The sequence below is a fragment of the Hemiscyllium ocellatum genome, chromosome 19 (assembly GCF_020745735.1).
Source record: "Hemiscyllium ocellatum isolate sHemOce1 chromosome 19, sHemOce1.pat.X.cur, whole genome shotgun sequence".
NCBI lineage: Eukaryota > Metazoa > Chordata > Chondrichthyes > Orectolobiformes > Hemiscylliidae > Hemiscyllium > Hemiscyllium ocellatum.
The window spans coordinates 16113301-16133698 of NC_083419.1; the positions used below are offsets into that span (position 1 = coordinate 16113301).

At 41.8% G+C, this 20398-nt stretch overlaps 1 protein-coding gene across 4 annotated transcripts in view; it reads right to left on the minus strand.

Annotated features, from left to right (window-relative positions):
- The window catches only part of tmtc3 (transmembrane O-mannosyltransferase targeting cadherins 3), a 66136-nt gene that overhangs the window by 20352 nt on the left and 25386 nt on the right, over nt 1-20398 (minus strand). For all 4 annotated transcript variants that reach the window (XM_060839687.1, XM_060839684.1, XM_060839685.1 and 1 more), the window contains exons 6-8: nt 19633-19805; nt 9056-9308; nt 3432-3580 (exon numbers count right to left, since the gene is read on the minus strand). In XM_060839687.1, coding sequence (XP_060695670.1) covers nt 3432-3580; nt 9056-9308; nt 19633-19805 — 575 coding nt within the window. The remainder of the gene's footprint in view (nt 1-3431; nt 3581-9055; nt 9309-19632; nt 19806-20398) is intronic.

The following is a 20398-nucleotide window of genomic DNA, read 5'->3' on the forward strand; positions in this document are numbered from 1 at the left end:
GAGCCTCCAGGGTAGAGAGATAAATGGGAGAGGGGTGGGGCTGGGGAGAAGGTAGCAAAGAGTGCAACAGGTGGATGAGGGTGGGGATGAATGTGATAGGTCAGAGAGGAGGGTGGAGTGGATAGGTGGGAAGGAAGAGGATATTCCTGATGAAGGGCTTTTGCCCAAAACGTCGATTTTACTGCTCCTCGGATGCTGCCTGAACTGCTGTGCTCTTCCAGCACCACTAATCCAGATTGAGGACAGTGCTGAGCTGGAACAGAGCGGCCTTTTTCTGCACTACCCAGATCTCTATGACTCTTTGATTTCTGACAGATAGTACTTCCCTACACAAATATGCCCTCAGCACAACACTGAATTGGCAATCTATAATGGCCTACATTTTTCAAATGCCATCAGAATATGTTTGATCAAAGATAATCTTAAAGATTGCCCAAATACCTCCTGGAGAGGTCTCCAGCCAGAATTCAAAGTCTGGCCTGTTCCGAATGTGTCCACAAGAGGAAATATTGTTTTGGAGGGGAGGGGCGTGGACAGGTCAGGAAGATGATTGCAGGTCAAGAGGGTGGTGCTGACCCTCACCTCCTTCCACCTATCGTATTCCCAGTGCCCCTCCCCCAAAGTCCCCCCCCACCCGCCACCTTTTATCTCAGCCCGCTTGGCACACCAGCCTCATTCCTGAAGCAGGGCTTAGGCCCGAAACGTCGATTCTCCTGCTCCTCGGATGCTGCCTGACCTGCTGCGCTTTTCCAGCACCACACTTTTCAACTCTGGTCTCCAGCATCTGCAGTCCTCACTTTCTCCAACCAGAGTTAAACTGCCTGTCAAATTTATTTGATTTTAGTCACAGTGCGTCATGTGGATTAAAAAGCAACATGTAAATCATGTCATTGGTCTGAAGAAAATAATCCATACAAACTTAGCCGCTCTGCGAAATTTTGGTTCACCTGATATTGGCAGCTCCCTAGAAGCTCCTAATCTTTAAATAAGTAAGTGCAAAAACTGAAGAAAACTGCCCTGCCAAAATGTTAACAGTTAAGATGACTCATAGGGGAGATGATGGTGTAGCAGGAATGTCGCTGTGACCCTCACATTTATAAGAGACTAATGTTTTAAAAATCCAAAGCACATTAACAAGGCAATCCTCAATTCTTATTCTTCAGTAAATACTTGACAGCTGCAAGAGCAGTATTAGTAGAATGATGTGTCCATTGTTGCAGGATTCATCCAAACTACCAATCACACTGCACAGGAGACCATTATGCTCATGTTAGCTCTTTCAAATAGCCATCCAATTCATCCCCTGCACCCGTTCTTTTCCAACAGCCATGCAATCTTCTCTCCCGACTTACCCAATTCCCTTTTAGAAGATGCCACCTGTTTTCACTACTGAACCATGCATCGTTCTATATGCCGGTTTGGACCAAACGACATTAATTACAATGACACTGCACATGAAAAGACAGAAATTATGGTGCCCCAATAAGGATCCATATTTCTGAGTATTCGCCTCCATCTGGATTTGTTGGAAACTATCAAAATGTATGGCTCCTTCACAGATGCTTCTTATCAAGTTGGGTGGAACTGGGCGAAAGATTCAGACAAGTTATTGAGGGTATTGTATATTTTCATGGAGGCTTTGAAGACACCCGTGAAAAGTTTCTTCTGCGTTCATGATAACCACTCACCATGAGGTAAATAAACTGATTCTGTGTTTCACTGATATCAATTGAGAGATAAATGTTGGCCAAGGCACCAAGAACTCTATTCTTTTAATAGTGGTAATAATTTAATGCATCTTACACATTCACCTGTAAGAGGATACATAGAACTCTGAAATATGGCAATGTTTAATTCTGCAGAAAAGTCATAATAGACTTGAAATGTTTACACTGTTTGTCTCTCCACAGATGCTGCCAGACCTGCTGAGTTTCTCCTGTACTTTCTGGTCTTATTTCAGATTTAAAGCATTCACACAATTTTGCTTTTATTATAGTTTATAAGATAGAGGATCAGGGGGATGTGGGGAAATCTGGAATAAGAGTAGGCCATTTCGTCCCTCAAACCTGTTCTGCCAACAAATGAAATCATTGCTGGTATGTGGTCTAACTCCATAAACCTACTTTTGGCCTGTATCCCTTAATTTCTTTACTTAACAAAACTTTAACTCAGGTTTAAAACTAACAACTGATCAAGCATCAACTGCCATTTGTGGAAGAGAGTTCCAAGCCTCTACCACCCTTTCTCTGTAGAAGTGCTTCCTAACATCTCTACTAAATAGTCAGAGAGTTAGGGTCAGACCATTCTAGAATCCTCAACAACTGGAAATAGTTTCTCTTCATCTATTTTCTTTTCCTGTCAATATTTTTTTTTAGATTAGATTAGATTAGATTTACAGTGTGGAAAGACTTGAAGACTTCCATCGAATCACCCATTAATCTTCTAAATTCTAGAGAAAAGAAGCCTCAATCATTTCATCTTTCCTAGTAACTTAACCTCTGCATTCTTGTGAACCTACATTGTACTCCCTCCATGGCCAATATATCCTTCCTGAGATGTGTGGTGTCTAGAGCTGCCCTCAATATTTCCAAGTGGAGTCCAACAGGGTTTTGCACAACTGAATCTGAAGATCAAAGTCAGAAGAATATCAGGGTCAGGTGGGGACACTGGCTATGGGTGGTTCCAGAGGGCAGCAGATCACAACATTGTGGAAGTTAATAGATGATGTTATCAAGAATTAGGCAGAATGTGCAAACTTGAAAATAAGCCATTTGGTCCAACTAGTCTATGTCTGTGCTTCTCCTCCATGAGTTTTCCAAATCTCTACTTCTAATCATATCAGCTCTCCTCAGCTTTTCTCCCAAATGGATTGATCCAGCTCCTCTTCAAATGCAATTGTCCCATTTGCCTCAAGTACTCCATGTGATACTAGGTTCCACATTCCAAACTTTCAGAGTCAAGAACTTATCTTGAATTCTTATTGGATTTATTAACGAGAATCACGTATTTGTGCATCATAGTCTGGACTCACCACAAACCCAAATATGTGGAACCATCTCCTTTACATCGATCAAATCAAAGGCCAAATTGCTGGAAAAACTCAGCAGGTCTGGCAGTGTCTGTGGAGAGAAAACAGTTAATGATTATGGATCCAGTTCTGAAGGCAGCTTATTGGACTCAAATCGTTATCTCTGCTCTCTCTCCACAGATGCTGCCAGACCGGAGTTTCTCCAGCAATTTTTGCCTTTGCTCTATACAATTTAACCGCTTTTCAATCCTACTCCTTCAGAAATTAACCCTGGTGCTTGGCTAGAATTAAGCAATGTTCCCAATTCTATTTTCATTATACTGTTAATGATCAATGCAGAACATTCTGCACCCTGAACTTTTAATTAAATGAGTACAATGATTCAGAGTAATTATAACAATACCATGTTTCTGCTATCTTCTTCCATCCATGGGCAACCAGCAAACAAAACCCCATGCTCGGAACATAAAGCACACGCTCTGCTACCACAAAGCCAACAGGGAAGAACAAGTTTGATGCCGGAATGAATGGTAACACCATGAACGAAAGGGCCTGAAAAGAGAGAGCATTGTTTGAGCCACTTGTAGAGTTAGATGTTAAACAATAAACATCAGTTATACAAGCCTTTACTGAGCACTTTCAAGTGAAAGAAAACAAGTCATATCACAACTACTGCTTGTTGAGAGTGAAATGGAGTCATAGAACTGTACAACATGGAAACAGACCCCTCCGTTCAACTCGTCCACGCCGACTATATATCCCAATCTAATATCCCTCTGAACCCTATCTTTTCATATACCCATCCAGATGCCTTTTAAATTTTGCAATTGTACTAGCCTCCACCAATTCCTCTGGCAGTTCATTCCATACACGCACCACCCTCTGCATGAAATAGTTGCCCCTTAAATCCCTTTTGTATCTTTCTCCTCTCACCCCAAACCTATATTCTCTGGTTCTGAACTCTCCCATCCCAAGGAAAAGACTTTTGTCTATTTACCCTATCCACACCTCTCCTGATTTTATAAACCTCTATAAGGTCACCCCTCAACCTCCAAAGTTCCAGGGAAAACAGCTCCATCCTATTCAACCTCTCCCTAGAATTCAAACCCTCCAACCCTGGCAATATCCTTGTAAACCTTTTCTGAATCCTTTCAAGTTTCACAACATTCTTCCAATAGGAAGGAGACCAGAGTTGTACATAATATTCCAAAAGTGGCCTAACCGTTGTCCTGTACAGCTGCAATATGACCTCTTATACTCAATGCTCTGACCAGTAAAAGAAAGTATACCAAATGCCTTCTTCACTATCCTATCTACCTGCGAGTCTACTTTCAAGGAGCTATGAACCTGCACTACAAGATTACTTACAGTGTGGAAACAGGCCCTTCGGCCCAACAAGTCCACACCGACCTGCCGAAGCGCAACCCACCCATACCTGTACATTTACTCCTTACCTAACACTACGGGCAATTTTGCATGGCCAATTCACCTGACCTGCACATCTTTGGACTGTGGGAGGAAACCGGAGCACCTGGAGGAAACCCATGCAGACACGGAGAGAATGTTCAAACTCCACACAGTCAGTCGCCTGAGGCGGGAATTGAACCGGGGTCTCTGGCGCTGTGAGGCAGCAATGCTAACCACTGTGCCACCGTGCCGCCCACAAGGTCTCAAGGTCCTATTGTTTGTTCAGCAACACTCCCTAGGACCTTACCATTAACTGTATAAGTCCTGCTAAGATTTGCTTTCCCAAAATGCAGCACCTCGTATTAACCTAAGTTAAACTCCATCTGCCACTCCTCAGCCCATTGGTCCATCTGATCAAGATCCCGTGTAATCTTCGCTGTCCACTACACCTCCAATTTTGGTGTCATCTGCAAACTTACTAACTGAACCTCCTATGTTCATATCGAAACAATTTACATAAATGACGAAATGTAGTGGATCCCGCACCGATCCTTCTGGCACTCCACAGGTCACAGGCCTCCAGTCTGAAAAACAACTCTCCAGCACTGCCTTTGAGCCTTCTACCTTTGAGCCAGTTCTGTATCCAAATGGCTAGTTCTCCCTGTATTCCATGAGATCTAATCTTGCTAACCAGTTTCCCATGGGGAAGCCTAACTGAAGTCCATATAGATCATGCCCACTGCTCTGCCCTCATTAATCCTTTTTGTTACTTTTTCAAAAAACCCAATCAAGTTCGAGAGACATGATTTTCCATGAACAAAGCCATGGTGAAAATGTCTGAAAAAAAAATACTCGGGAAGGGTGAGGGTGGTGAGGGGATGCAAACTCAAGAAATGCTCCTCATGAATGCAAGTCTTCCCCTTGTTTGCCTCTTCAATAATAGTACTGACGAAATGCAAGAAAATGGGGCAACAGTCACATTGTGGTAACGTCAACACACCAGGCTAATGTTCTAGGGACATGGGTTCAAATCCCACTAACTCAGTGAAACTTGAACTCTAAAATCTACAATGAAAAGCTCACAGCCAATAACCTTGGTCAAACATTCTAAAAACCCATTGGGTACACTAATGTCCTTGAGGGAAGTAAATCTACTGTCCTAACCTAGTCTGACCTACATGACTACAGACACTCAGCGACATGGTTGACAGTTAACTGCCCTCTTGGTAACAAGCTGCAAGTAAATGATGGTCCAGCCAATGATGCCCAACTGACATCAACAAATAAAAATAGCAACCGGCAGGCACCTTTCACAGTTAAATAGTAAAACCAATCGATAAAAAAAACAAGCTTTTTTTTTTACATTTATTCCACTTTTCCTTTTGCAGCTTTGGTTGTCCCTCCTGTTTCAAACTTTGTCCAGTGCAAAACTGAGTCAATTCTTTCATTACAACAACTGCAGTTTATAGCTGTGGAACTCACTACAATTTTGTGTAATTTATTAAGTCTCTGGATGAGGTAGTGCTAATTATCTCTTGATTCTTTGATTGTTTTACAATCAGGTGACTTGGGAAGACTTCGAGTCAGAACAAGTATCTCACATATCAGCCACATTAGATTGAACTGGCTGGTGTTAGCAGGTTTGGACATTACTTCAAATGATCTCAGTTCTTAATCAGACACAAGTTGCTCCAAGCAAAATGGCCACACAAAATTACATGGACTTGCGCGTATGCAGTACTTTTAACTTCGTGAAATGATCCAAGGTGCTTCACACCAGCATAAATCAGACAAAATTCAACTCAACTACAGAAAGAAATATTAGGACAAGTGATCAAAAAGCTAGGTCCTAAATTGTGACTTCAAGAAAGGAAGAAAAAGGTGGATAAATGTGGCAAGTGAATGTTAGAACTTATTGCTTTTGGCGACTGAAAGCACAGTGGAGTAATGAAACTCAGATGTACAACAGACCAGAATTATTAGACCACAGGGACCCTGGATAGATGGAGGGTTGGAAGAAATGGGAAGGGCAAAGCCACTGACACAAAACTAGATATAAAAACACTGCTGCACCATTCGCACTTGGTCATGTCACATTACAGCACATCTGTCTGCTCTTCATCTTTCCCTCTCATCTAACTAGCACACCAAGTCATGTAGGTTTGTCAAGGGATCGAGTCAAATTTCAAGATTACAAAAGTAGAATGTGCCAAATTAAACATGCAAGTATTCATTTTAAACAGAAGAAATCCATTCAACTTTCTGGTAATGGTAATGAATGGATGCGTGAATGAACACATTTTCATTTTAGAAAACGGTGTTCTGCTTTAGAACAGAACAGGAAAACAAACTTGCACCTGTGTAACACCTTCCATGGTCTCAGCATGCTCCAAAGTCCGATACAGCTAATGAAGAACTTCTGAAGTGCAATCGTGGTTATACAATAATTAAACTGTCAAAGCTAAGAGAATGTGTTCAGACTTAGAACAAAGCTGTATGTATATCATCCAAACAACATACCTCAAACTTCCCAAAGTGGAAGTTTTCCCACCCACTATGGTTTCAGAGGTTTGAGCTATTCTGGGAAATCTAAATCCAGCTCATATTAGAGCAGCAAAATCTGAGATTTGATGGAGGTACTCATATTCATGAGAGATTCATAAAGAGGAAACAGAAAGAAATTGTGTTCCTACTGTTTGCAGAGAAAGATTCAAACTGAAGCATTCAAAGGAAAATAGATAAGCCAACTGTGGGTAAACAAATTCCAGATTGCAGGGAAAGGATAGAAGAATAAGATTAGCTAAATTGTCTGGGATAGAGAGTGCGGGGATGGGCACCTTTGACACTTTAACCATGTACTAATTCTATCGCCATCCATAAATCTAATTCACCCCCATCCCACCAGAATCCTCCCTTTAACATCAGAATGGACACTATCATCAAAAAGCAGTACAAATGTGTGGGGCAGACTGATCCAAAAGGTCTTTTATAACCTGTTAACGTTTTGCTACCTCTTTTCCTTTTGTCTCACTGTTGGGAAGGCCTTAAACCTTCTGGAGTTCCTTGCCTGCAACCGGCTCACTCAGTCCTAGCCTTTAAAGTTCAGGCATCAGTTTAACAAGTAATTATTCTGCTAACTGGCTTGGGACTCATTGAAGTTAAATACTTCTATTGAAAGAGAGGCTGCTTCTGATTGTGAAAGGAATGTGGATTAACTGAAGTCTAGGGAGATGTTTGCATGGCATTTCTTAATTATGATGAACGCTTATTTAAGCTCAACAGCAAAGAACACAGTTCTTAAAAGACTTCTGTGAAACAATTAATAAATGGTTAGTGAAAACATGTGATGCAATACTGTATTAATATCCTCTACATATTTCTTGCAAACAACTCCCTGCATTTTTCAGTGTTAGAAGAATGGCTTAATAACCCCAATGTTTAGACAAGTTTCTTTCATAAAACATACGTAGACCAAAAGATATAGGTGCAGAACAACGCCATTCAGCCCAGAGTCTACACTGCCATTCAATTCGATCACGGCTGATCTCACTGATAATTCTCAACTCCAACTTTCTGCCTTTTCCCCATAACCCTTGATTCCCTTACGGATTAAAAACTTGTCTCTCTCAGCCTGAACTACACATAACAAACTAGCCTGGACAGCCCTCTGTAGTAGAGAATTCCACAAATTCAATGACCTCTATCTTAAATGTGAAACTCCTTTTTCTGAGATTATGCCCTCTGGTCATAGACCCTGCCACAAAGGGAAATAATCTGTCCATATCTACCCATCTCATCCCCAAAGAATCTTGTATGTTTCGATACGGTTGCCTCTCATTCTTCTACATTCCAACAAGAATAGGCCCAATCCACCCACCTCTCCTCATAACAGAGTGCCCATATTTGGTATCAGCCTAATGAGCCTTCTACAGATTGCATCCAATGCCAGCATATTCTTATTTAGATAAGAGGCCCAAAACTGTTCATAGTATTCCACCTGTGGTCTGACCTGTGCCTTGTGCAGTTTGAGAGAAATGTTCCTCCTTTTATACTTCATACCCTTTGAAAAAGGCCAACATTCTATTTGCCTTCCCTATTACCTGAACTTGGATGCTAGCTTTTCATGATTCATGGATGAGGATTCCCAAATTCTTCTTTTCTGTAGCTTTCTGCAGTCTTTGTCCATTTAAATAATATTCAGCTCCTCTATTCTTCTTGCCAATGTGCATAACTTAATATGTCGCATTACAACAAAATTGTAGCACACCCAATTTGTATAAACTCATTTTGCAACAGTTATCACAGGATCATACAACACAAAACACAGTGTGCCTGCGCCAGCTCTCTGAAAACAATAATTACTCCCATTCCTCGGCCTGTACTCATTACCTTGTATTTCCCTTCCATTTCCAATCCCAGCATGAACGTTATGACTGAATCTGCTTCCATCGCCTTTGCAGGTGACATACCTCCAGAACTATGGTAAACACTCATCTTCCCCTTGCCCAGATTCTCTTGTCGATTTCCTCTGACCTGTATCCTTTGGTCATTGCCAGTGGAGAATTCTCATTTTAACTGTGCTACAGCAATCACTAGGCCAGCGTCTGCAGCTACTCTTACCATTATTACAACCTGGGATGATTCTCCAGGATAGCGAAGACTATAATGGATCAGTAGAACCATTAAACAGTAGAAAGTGACTGTGGCAAGGTTTCGAATATCAAAGAATGATTCCACTAATGGGACAGTGCCCATTGTCCAGTCACAGCATAATTCTGATGGGTTCAGGAGAAGCCAACCATTCAGGGGCAAGAGGTAGTTGAATGTGAGCTGCCTTACAGGACTTGGACTGACAGCAGCTGGATTATCAAACCTGCAAGAGAAAAATTAAGTTACTGGCAATCACCTAAAAGAAAACCCTTGTATCCATTTAACAAAACTTACAATTATTCAGCATCTTTAACACTGTAAAATGCATGGTGGTGTTGATAAGAGCATTAGCCAATAAAATCTCAAAGTAAGTCACAAGGAAATATCAACACAGGTGATCAAAAGTTTCAAAGGTAATAAAGAGGCATTAAAGGAGGAAAGAGTCCTTTAGGAAGGACAATTAGCCGAACATTTATTTTTGGAAAAAAAAAATGGCATCCATTATGAAGCAAATGATAGCAACACATTTGGAAAATCGTGATCGAATCATGCAGAGTCAGCAAGGCTTCATGATCGGGAAATCGCGTCTAACCAATTTACTGGAGTCTTTTGAGGTGGTCTCCACCGAGTGGATAGAGGGGAACCTGCAAGTGCATTGTATTTGGAATTCCAGAAGGCACTCAACAAGGTACCTCACCAATGGTTCAGTCATAAGATAAGACCGTTGGAGGTATCAGATTATGTGGATAGAGAATTGGTTATGGGATAGGAAATAAAGTGGGGGAAAGGGGTTATTTTTCAAGTTGGCAACCTGTAACCAACGTTCCACAGCAACCGTGCTGGGACTGCAGCTGCTTACAATATTAATGACTTGGAGGAAGAAAGCAAATGTACTGCAATTAATTTCGCGAAAGGCACTAAAAAGTGAAAAGGCAAATTGAGAGGGGTACACAAAAACGTTTATAGAGAAATACTGATAGATTAAGTAAATTGGCAAAACACTGGCAAGTGAAATATAATGTGGGAATATGTGAAGTTGTTTATTTTGGAAGGGAGAACAAAAGAACAGAATACTATTTAAAAAGAGAAAACTGCAGGTACCTGCAACACAAAGGGACTTGGGGTATTTGGTGCATGAACCACAAAGTGATCACACAAGTGCAGCAAGTAATCAGGAAGATTAATGAAAAGCTGGCCTTTATTTCAAGGGGGTTGATTGGAGCATACCACTAGGGAAGTGTTACTGTAACGGTACAAGGTGCATGTAAGACCACATCTGCAGTGTTGACAGGAAAGGCATAATTTCATTGGAGGCAGATCAGAAAAGGTTCACTAAGATGATGCCCAGTATGAAAGGACCATCTTATGAGCAAAGGATAAACAGGTTGCGACTCCACTTATTGGAGTTTAGAAAAATGAGATGTGACCTCACTGAAACAGAGGATTTTTACGGGGCTTGACAGGGTAGATACTGAGAGGATATTTCCTCTCATGGGAGAGTCTAGGACCAGAGAGCACAGTCTCAGAATAAAGGGATACCAATTCAAGACTGAAAGGAGGAGAAATTTCTTCTTTCAGAGCGTTGAGTGCCTTTTGAACTTATTTGATAGACAGTGTTGGTGAGACCTAGTGTTTAGTTATGGCTGAGATAGATAGACTCGATCAGTCATTGAGGGTCATAGGGAAAAGGCAAGTAAGTGGGACTCCAGGAACGTCAGATCAGCTATGATCCTACTGAATGGCAGAGCAGGCTTGAGGAGTTGAACAGCCTAGTCCTGTTCATATTTCTTATGGTCTTATCTTATGGCCTGATCTAAAATTTGGTGAATCATGTGCGATTTGTTTCTTAACTCTAATCACCTCCTTGGCTTCTTAACCTTACATATGTTGGGATAAATCTTGGATTTAAAATGATTAAATCAACTATTCTCTACTGCTTTGCATGGAAGACACATTCAAATACCTTTTTTGCTTTGCGCGAACAAGTGCTTTGCATGTTTTCACCTGAATGCCTGGTTCCAGTTTTATAGCTACATTCTCTTGTCCTGTCACCATGGAACAATTTCTTTTGACCCATCTTATCAGTTAATTTGAAAACCTTAAAAACCTCAATAAAATACATTCTTACTCTTGTATCTTCCAGGGAATATAAAGCTATCTGACTCAGCAATTTACGCTGGCTCCCACAATTATGCAAGGTCTCAATTTTAAAATTCTCATTTCATTTCAAATCCTTTGATAGTTTCACCTTATCTCTCTAGGCTCTCCTAGCCCTACAATGCTCTGAGATATCTGCGATTCTCACTCTTGAATACCCTCAATTGCGCTTGTTTCACTGATGGCCTTCAGCCGTGAAAAAAACAAGCTCTAGTATTCCCTTCCCAAACTGCGTTTGTTTGTTCTTTAAGCCAAACTCAAAGCTATTCTTTTGACCAACAGCTATAATATTTCCAAACTGAGTCAGTGCCAAATTTCTCTTCATAATTTAACTGAAATTGTAGTTGACTCAATCGCCCTGCACAATCTAACCCCTGGAACTCTGATAATACCGTTGAGAGAGATTGAAGAATTTAGGACCCAGATGGATAATGCCTTATCAAGTATTTTTGAAGCCTTCCAACATTCAAGTACACATACTCAGGAAATTCAATGATTTGTTTTATCCTGACAAGTACCAACTAGGGTGAAGCTATAGAACTTGTTGATTGGTCACTTGGGTGTATTAATTGACTGATAAGCTTTGTTTGGGACAACCTTCAAATGGTGCCACAGGATTTCCTCAAACAGATAGACCTGGTCAGGTGTCTCAGACAAAGAATAATATGTCTGATAATGCAGCACTCTTTCAGCACGGCAGTCATTCATCATGGCTTCAGCCCACAACTTTTGATGCGGAAATAAAATCTTGCGAAGATTGCTGACACAGGAGTCTCAAGGTGCTGATGGCCTAATGGTATTAGATTACATTAGATTAGATTCCCTACAGTGTGGAAATAGGCCCTTTGCCCAACAAGTCCACACCGACCCTCTGAAGAGTAACCCACCCAGACCCATTTCCCTCTGATTAATGCACCTAACACTATGGGCAATTTAGCATGACCAATTCGCCTGACCTGCACATCTTTGGACTGTGGGAGGAAACAGGGGGAGAATGTGCAAACTCCACACAGTCAGTCGCCCGAGGCTCGAATCGAACCCTGAGACCCTGGTGCTGTGAGGTATCAGTGCTAACCACTGAGCCTCCGTGTATTATTGCGAAATGATTAACCCAGACATGCAGGTAATGTTCTGGGGACCCAGGTTCAAATCCAGCCATGACAGAAGGTAGAATGTTCTGAATTCAGTGAAAATCTGGCATGACGCCACTGTAAATTGTTGGAAAAGCTCAACTAGCTCATTAATGTCTTTTAAGGTGGCCTCTATCTGATTAGTAGAGATTCTATGATTTAAAGGAAATTTGCCATCATTACCTGGTCTGGTGTATATGTGACACCATCCACAACAACGTGGGGCTCTTAATTGAACCTGGGCCGAGGAATGGCAGATGGAGTTTAATTTAGATAAATGCAAGGTGCTGCATTTTGGGAAAGCAAATCTTAGCAGGACGTATACACTTAATGGTAAGGTCGTAGGGAGTGTTGCTGAACAAAGAGACCTTGGAGTGCAGGTTCATAGCTCCTTGAAAGTGGAGTCGCAGGTAGATAGGATAGTGAAGGCGGCATTTGGCATGATTTCCTTTATTGGTCAGAGTATTGAGTACAGAAGTTGGGATGACATGTAGCGGCTGTACAGGACATGGGTTAGGCCACTTTTGGAATATTGCGTGCAATTCTGGTCTCCTTCCTATCAGAAGGATGTTATGAAACTTGAAAGGGTTCAGAAAAGATTTAAAATGATGTTTCCAGGGTTGGAGGATTTGAGCTATCAGGAGAGGTTGAATAGGCTTGGGCTGTTTTCCCGGGAGTGTCGGAGGCTGAGGGGTGACCTTATAGAGGTTTATAAAATCATGAGGGGCATGGATAAATAGGGTGGTCACTAGGACTTTAAACTTGTGAGTCGGGGTGGGGAGGGAAAGAGAAAGCAACAGGGAGTATGGAGTCAAGTAGAAGAATTAGCAGGTTAGCATGTGTGCAGGGTTTAAATTCGAGGCAGAGTAGAAACGAAGCAAAAAGGATAACTTAGGACATATTTACAAAGGACATGAGAGAGGAACTGACGAAAATCGATTGGAAGCAGAGCCTAGAGGGTAAGACAGTAGAGCAACAATGGCAGGAGTTTCTTGGTGTAATTGAGGACACAGTACAGAGGTTCATCCCGAAGAAAAGATAGATTACCCGGGGTAGAGGAGATTAGACAGCCATGGCTGACAAAGGAAGTCAGGAAATGTATCACAGAAGAAGAGAGCCTATGAAGTGGCCAAGAGCACTGGGAAGTCAGAAGATTGGGAAGGCTACAAAAACAAACTGAGGATAACAAAGAGAGAAATAAGGAAGGAGAGGATTAAACAAGAAGGTAAGCTAGCCAGTAATATTAGAAATGATAGTAAAAGTTTCTTTCAATACATAAGAAATAAACGAGAGGCAAAAGTAGAAATTGAGTGGCTCCAAATTGATGCAGAAAGACTAGTGATGGGAGCTAAGGAAATAGCTGAAGAACTTAATAAGTACTTTGTATCAGTCTTCAAAGTGGAAGACATGATAATATCCCAACAATTAAGGAGAGTCGAGGCAGAGTTGAGTCTGGTAGCCATTGCAAAAGAAGTGCGAGAAAAACTAAAAGGTCTAAAAATTGGTAAGTCTCCTGGCCTGGATGGGCTGCATCCTAGAGTTGAGGGAGGTGGCTGAAGAAATAGCGCATGCATTGGTTGTAATCTTACAAAAATCACTGGAGTCAGGGAAAGACCCAGATGATTGCAAAATCGCTGTTGTAACCCTCTTGTTCAAGAAATGATCAAGACAAAAAAATGAAAAATTATAGGCCGATTAGCCTAACCTTGATTGTAGGTAAAATTCTAGAATCCATCGTTGAGGAGATTTCTAATTTCTTGGAAGTGCAGGGTCGGATTAGAACAAGTCAGCATGGATTTAGTAAGAGGAGGTTGTGCCTGACAAACCTGTTAGAATTCTTTGAAGAGGTAACAAGTAGATTAAACCAGGGAAACCCAGTGAATATTATCTACCTAGACTTCCAAAGATCTTTGATAAGATGCCTCACGGGAGGCTGCTGAGTAAGGTGAGGGCCCATGGTGTTCCAGGTGAGCTACTGGCTTGGACTGAAGATTGACTGTCTGGCAGAAGGCAGAGAGTTCAGACAAAAAGGTTCTTTTTCAGAATGGCAGCTGGCGACAAGTGGTGTCCCGCAGGGTTCAGTGTTGGGGCTGCAGCTGTTCACTTTATATAGTAATGATTTGGATGAAGGGATGGGACCATTCTGGTGAAGTTTGCTGATGATACCAAGTTAGTTGGACAGGCAGGTATTACTGAGGTAGTGGGGAGGCTGCAGAAAGATTTACACAGTTTAGGAGAGTAGTCCAGGAAATGGCTGATGAAATTCAATGTGAGCAAATGCAAGGTCTTGCACTTTGGAAAAAAGAATACAGGCATAGGCTATTTTCTAAACAGTGAGAAAATTCAAAGCCAAAGTACAAGGGGATCTGGGAGTGCTAGTCCAGGATTCTCTTAAGGTTAACTTGCAGGTTGAGCCCATGGTTAAGAAAGCAAATGTAATGTTGCCATTAATCTCAAGAGGGTTGGAATGTAAAAGCAGCTGTGTGCTACTGAGACTTTATAAAACTCTAGTTAGGTTCCATTTAGAATAATGTGTCCAGTTTTGGGCCCCATATGTCAGGAAGGACATACTGGCACTGGAGCATGTCCAGCGGAGATTCACATGATGATCCCTGGAACGGTAGGCCGAACATACGACAAACAGCTGAGGATCCTCCGATTGTATTCATTAGAGTTTAGAAGATTGAGGGGAGATCTATTAAAAACTTACAAGATAATGTATGGCTTAGAAAAGGGTGGATACTCGGAATTTGTTTCCATTAGACAAGGAGACTAGGACCGAGGAGCACAGCCTTAGAATTAGAGGAGGTCAATTTAGAATGGAAATGAGGAGACATTTCTTCAGCCAGAGATTGGTGGGCCTGTGGAATTCATTGCCAAGGAGCACAGTGGAGGCTGGAACATTAAATGTCTTCAAGGCAGAGATTGATAAATTACTGATCTCGCAAGGAATTAAGGGCTACATGAAGAATGGGAGTAAGCGGCGCTGAAATGCCCATCAGCCATGATTGAATGGCAGAGTGGACTCGATGGGCCGAATGGCCTTACTTCTACTCCTATATCTTATGGATAGGATAAATAGACAAGGACTTTTCCCTGTGATGGGGGAGTCCAGAACAAGGGGCATAGGCTTAGGGTGAGAGGGGAAAGATATAAAAGTGACCTAAAAAGGGACATTTTCTCGCTGAGGGTGGTACATGTGTGGAATGAGCTGCCAGAGGAAGTGGAGGAGGCTGGTACAATTGCAACATTTAAAAGGCATCTGGATGGTTATATGAATAGGAAGGATTTGGAGGGATATGAGCCGGGTGCTGGCAGGTGGGACTAGATTGGGTTGGGATATCTGGTCGGCATGGATGGGTTGGACTGAAGGGTCTGTTTCCATGCTGTACATCCCTTTGATTCTTTGACTTCTCTAAACTGGAGTGCTGGATTCACCTAACTGAGCAACCCGAGTGTGGCAACGTGAAACAGCATTGCTTGTGACCTGTACTACTTTAAAAAACTCCAGAGCACCATCTACTGACCAAATAATTTTATTTCATAAAATAAATAAATTTTTAACATGTTTAAATATTAGGGATTTCCTCTGAACATCGCTGTTTTATCTTGATAGCCCAAATTATAAGAAGTTTGAAACATGCCATATTTAGATACTAGAAAAATTTATAGTGATGAAAAGATGATACAATATGGGATTACATGGGATGAAAGGTACGAAAACAAGCAGTTTGATTCTTTTTAATTCACTGATGAGACGTGAATAATAATGGCTGGACCAGCATTTATTGCCCATTTGATGCAGGTAGTATTGCAAAGCCATATGGTGTGGAAGTACCAAATATTTGACCCAGTGACAGTGAAGGAAAGACGCTAAATTTCCAAGTCAGGATGGTGAGTGGCTTGGAGAGAAACTTGAAGGTGCCCATGTGCCCATCAATCTGCTAACCTTTTCATCTAGATGGTCATAGGTTTCGAAAATGCTGTCGAGGGAGCTTTGGTGAATTTCTGCAGTGCATATTGTGGATGGTACAGATTGCTCCTACTATATCTCAATGATGGATGGGGTGAATGCTGTGGTGCTAATCAAGTTTTGGCCTGGATGGTATCAAGAGGGAAGTATTTCATCACACTCCTTACTTGTGAACTGTAGGCAGCAGACAAATCTTCAGGAGTCAGATAGTAAGTTATAGATTTCCTTTTCTCTGACCTGCTTTTGTAGCTATGTTATTTACATAGTCAGTCTGGTTCAGTTTCTGATCAATAGTAACCTCTAGCAATTCAGGGATGGTAATGTCACTGCCATGTCAAGGGACATGAAGACCAGATGATCATTGGACAAATAGCAAACGTGGGCACACTGAGTCTGCTCTGTAATTCAACGAGATTCTGGCTGATCTAATAATCCTCAACTCCACTTTCCTGCCTTTTCCCCACATTCCTCGATTTACTGATTAAAAAAATAAGAAATTGGCCTCAGCAGCCCTCTGCACTAAAGAATTCCAGATTCGCCACCCAGTTCAAACAGGATGCCTCTCTTTAACAATATATTCAATTTAGCGATCTGATCTTAAATGAATGGAACTCAGCTGACCGATGCACGCGAGTGGCACCAGTCCTGGAATCTGCAATTTGTACATATTTGATAATATAGTGAGCAACAGATCCTGCTCTACATTGTCTAAAGGCTTTGGATTGACATTGGTTGACAACATCGATTCAGCCACTTAAACATATCATCATTTATTGGATTGAACTGTATCTTAAGTTTTGTTTCATCTTGACTTCTTCATCATAACATTCTTACAAAACAAAAACCTAACATTTTCAGTTTTGAAATGAGAATCGCCAAAGCAAGGGATGAAAGGAAGTGAACTTATCATGTTCTTTAATATATGGAATGGATTGTTGGGAATTGACAAAACATGAGATCCTCACCCACCCAAACCCCAAAGACACTTATTTCTAAGGTAGCGCATCCACAATCTCAGAGCCACACAGCCGACCAAGCTGCTGAAGGAAACAAACTCGAAATCTTCAAGGCCCATTTTTAGATTATCTCCATTTATGTTTTTAAAATTATCATAGCTACTATTCTAGTAGGTCCCATCAAGCTGACTTGGCGCTAGCCGTACGTATACTGTTAGAATATGGATGTTAGTCTGTGATGGTGACACAACCGAAACAGATGCAGAACTACCACATTTAATTTTTTTTATGTGGCAAGTGGGGTGGGAGGGAGGGATTACAGATTTCCACTATTATGTGTGTGAAGACGCGTTTATCACCCAGAATGGCCTCAGTCTAATTTTAAGGTTGTGTCCCATTGTTTTATTCCTCTGGAGGATTCTAGATAAAGTCATTGTACTCATCTGTGAATTCTATTAATCATCTTGAACTCACCAATTAAATCATCCTTAATCTTCTATTCTAAAGAAAACACAAGGCTTTCATAAGAAGCTTTTCCTCCTCCAACGAGTTACACTTCCCTTCTCTCAATGTTGACATGCAATGCCTAACTCTAACTGTGCACAGGGACAATGAAGTGCACCAAAGGTTTTCAACAGTGGGCGGCACGGTGGCACAGTGGTTAGCACTGCTGCCTCACAGCGCCTGAGACCCGGGTTCAATTCCCGACTCAGGCGACAGACTGTGTGGAGTTTGCACATTCTCCCCGTGTCTGCGTGGGTTTCCTCCGGGTGCTCCGGTTTCCTCCCACAGTCCAAAGATGTGCGGGTCAGGTGAATTGGCCATGCTAAATTGCCCGTAGTGTTAGGTAAGGGGTAAATGTAAGGGTATGGGTGGGTTGCGCTTCGGCGGGTCGGTGTGGACTTGTTGGGCCGAAGGGCCTGTTTCCACACTGTAAGTAACCTAATCTAATCTAATCTAATCTAATCTAAAACATCTGTTGGAAGACGATATGGCTTGCTCTGCTGGTGATTGTGAATGGATCAGCACTAATTATTGGTGAGCAATTATAAAGTGATTGTACTTTGACTTAGTTTAACCAGCTAAAAACTGTGATTTGCATTGCTATCCTATGACCACCACCTCCGGAGAGATTTTCTCACAGGTGTGAACGAGAAAGAAACAAAGAGGGGGGCTTTGATAGCAGTTCGTAAATGTGCAAGAAATATTGACCAGAATATTTAGATTAGATTAGATTCTCTGCAGTGTAGAAACAGGCCCTTCAGCCCAACAAGTCCACACCGACCCTCCTAAGAGTAACCCACCCAGACCCATTTTCCTCTGACTAATGCACCGAACACTATGGGAAATTTAGCATGACCAATTCACCTGACCTGCACATCTTTGGACTGTGGGAGGAAACTGGAGCACCCGGAGGAAACCCACTCTTCCAGTGTCTGCATGTGCAAACTTCACACAGACAGTCGTCCGTGGCAGGAATTGAGCCTGGGTCCCTGGTGCTGAGGGGCAACAGTGCTAACCATGCCGCCCATCCAGAGATGATCAGAATATTCCCTAAACTGGCTTCAATGGTCAGAAGAAACATATAAATGCTTTGGCTTGAACCGAATATTTCCAAGGGTGAAACAGGCTTCCAGGACCAATAGTTGTATAGAAATCATGAAGGGTATGGATAGGGTAAATAGATAAAGCCTCTTTCCTGGGGTGGGGAAAGTCCAGAACTACAGGACATAGATTTAGGGTGAGAGGGGAAAGATATGAAAGGTACCTAAGGGGTGACTTTTCCACACAAAGGGTGGTGTGTGTACAGAATGAGTTGCCAGAGGAAGTGGTGGAGACTGATACAATTACAGCATTTAAAAGACATCAGGATGGGTCTATGAATAGGAATTGGATTTGGAGGGATATAGGCTGGGTGCTGGCAAGTGGGACTATATTAAGTTGGGATACCTGGTTGGAATGGATGAGTTGGACCGAAGGGTCTGTTTCCATGCTGTACATCTCTATGACTCTACGAGAAAACACAATTTACAGCACAGAAACAGACCATTCAGCCAAATGTTCATTCGAGTTTTATGTTCCATGACCCTCTTCTCACCTGCACTGAACTCTATCTACATATTTTTGTATTTCTTTCTCCCTCATGCACTTCCTTTTAAATGTATTTGCATTACTGGCATTAAGTATTTCCAGCGGTAATGAATTTCACATTTCCACAACTCTCTGGGTAAAGAATTTTCTCAGATTTATTACTGGTTCTCTTGCATTTACAGCCCCCAGATTTGAGTTCTACCCAAGTTATGTCAAGTGATTAAGTAAAACATAATTTACCTGGTGAAAATGGGTAGCTGGGACTGAATGACTTGAACTCGGACAATGACAAGCAGAAGAGTGCTCAGCATCAAAAAAATAAGTTTGATTAGTGTCTGGAGAACCCATGATGGCAGATTGCCTTTCCCTCGTACCAAGTGGACCACAATCTCCCCCAGAATTGGCAAAGTGAACTGGAAGAAAGATAAACAATCGTTACTTAAAAGGAACTGCATTCAGCTATCACACTCTTAAGTTAACGAAGAGCTGAGTTCTTTCGGCTAAAGCATGCTGGAAAATTAACAGCATATTAATTATTTATAGGGATGTTAATACCACCAATCCATCTGTCAGTGAGTTCAGGGGATTGAGACATAGGAATTACAAATTTCTTCATGTGTTCCATTATTATAACTTTGCCAATTGCAGCTTATCATGGAATTTCACCCGGAGACTCCTTGTTTACTTTTGAGATGATGCTGGAAAGGTACATAATTGCTTATTGTTCTTGCCATGGAGGCTCTGGCCCGAAACGTCGAATTTCCTGTTCTTTGGATGCTGCCTGACCTGCTGTGCTTTAACCAGCAACACATTTTCAGCTATGGAACACACGTTCCCTTCTAACAACGTGGTAATTCCTATTGGAATGCTAATCAAGTTCTCGGATTGCTCCATTGTCCTCAACATACTGATATCAGCTCATACTTCCAACAAGTTATGGCACAGAAACTATTCAACCTGAGGAAGAGGTTCACCTAATGAGGCATCCTTTTCCAGCAAGCTCTCA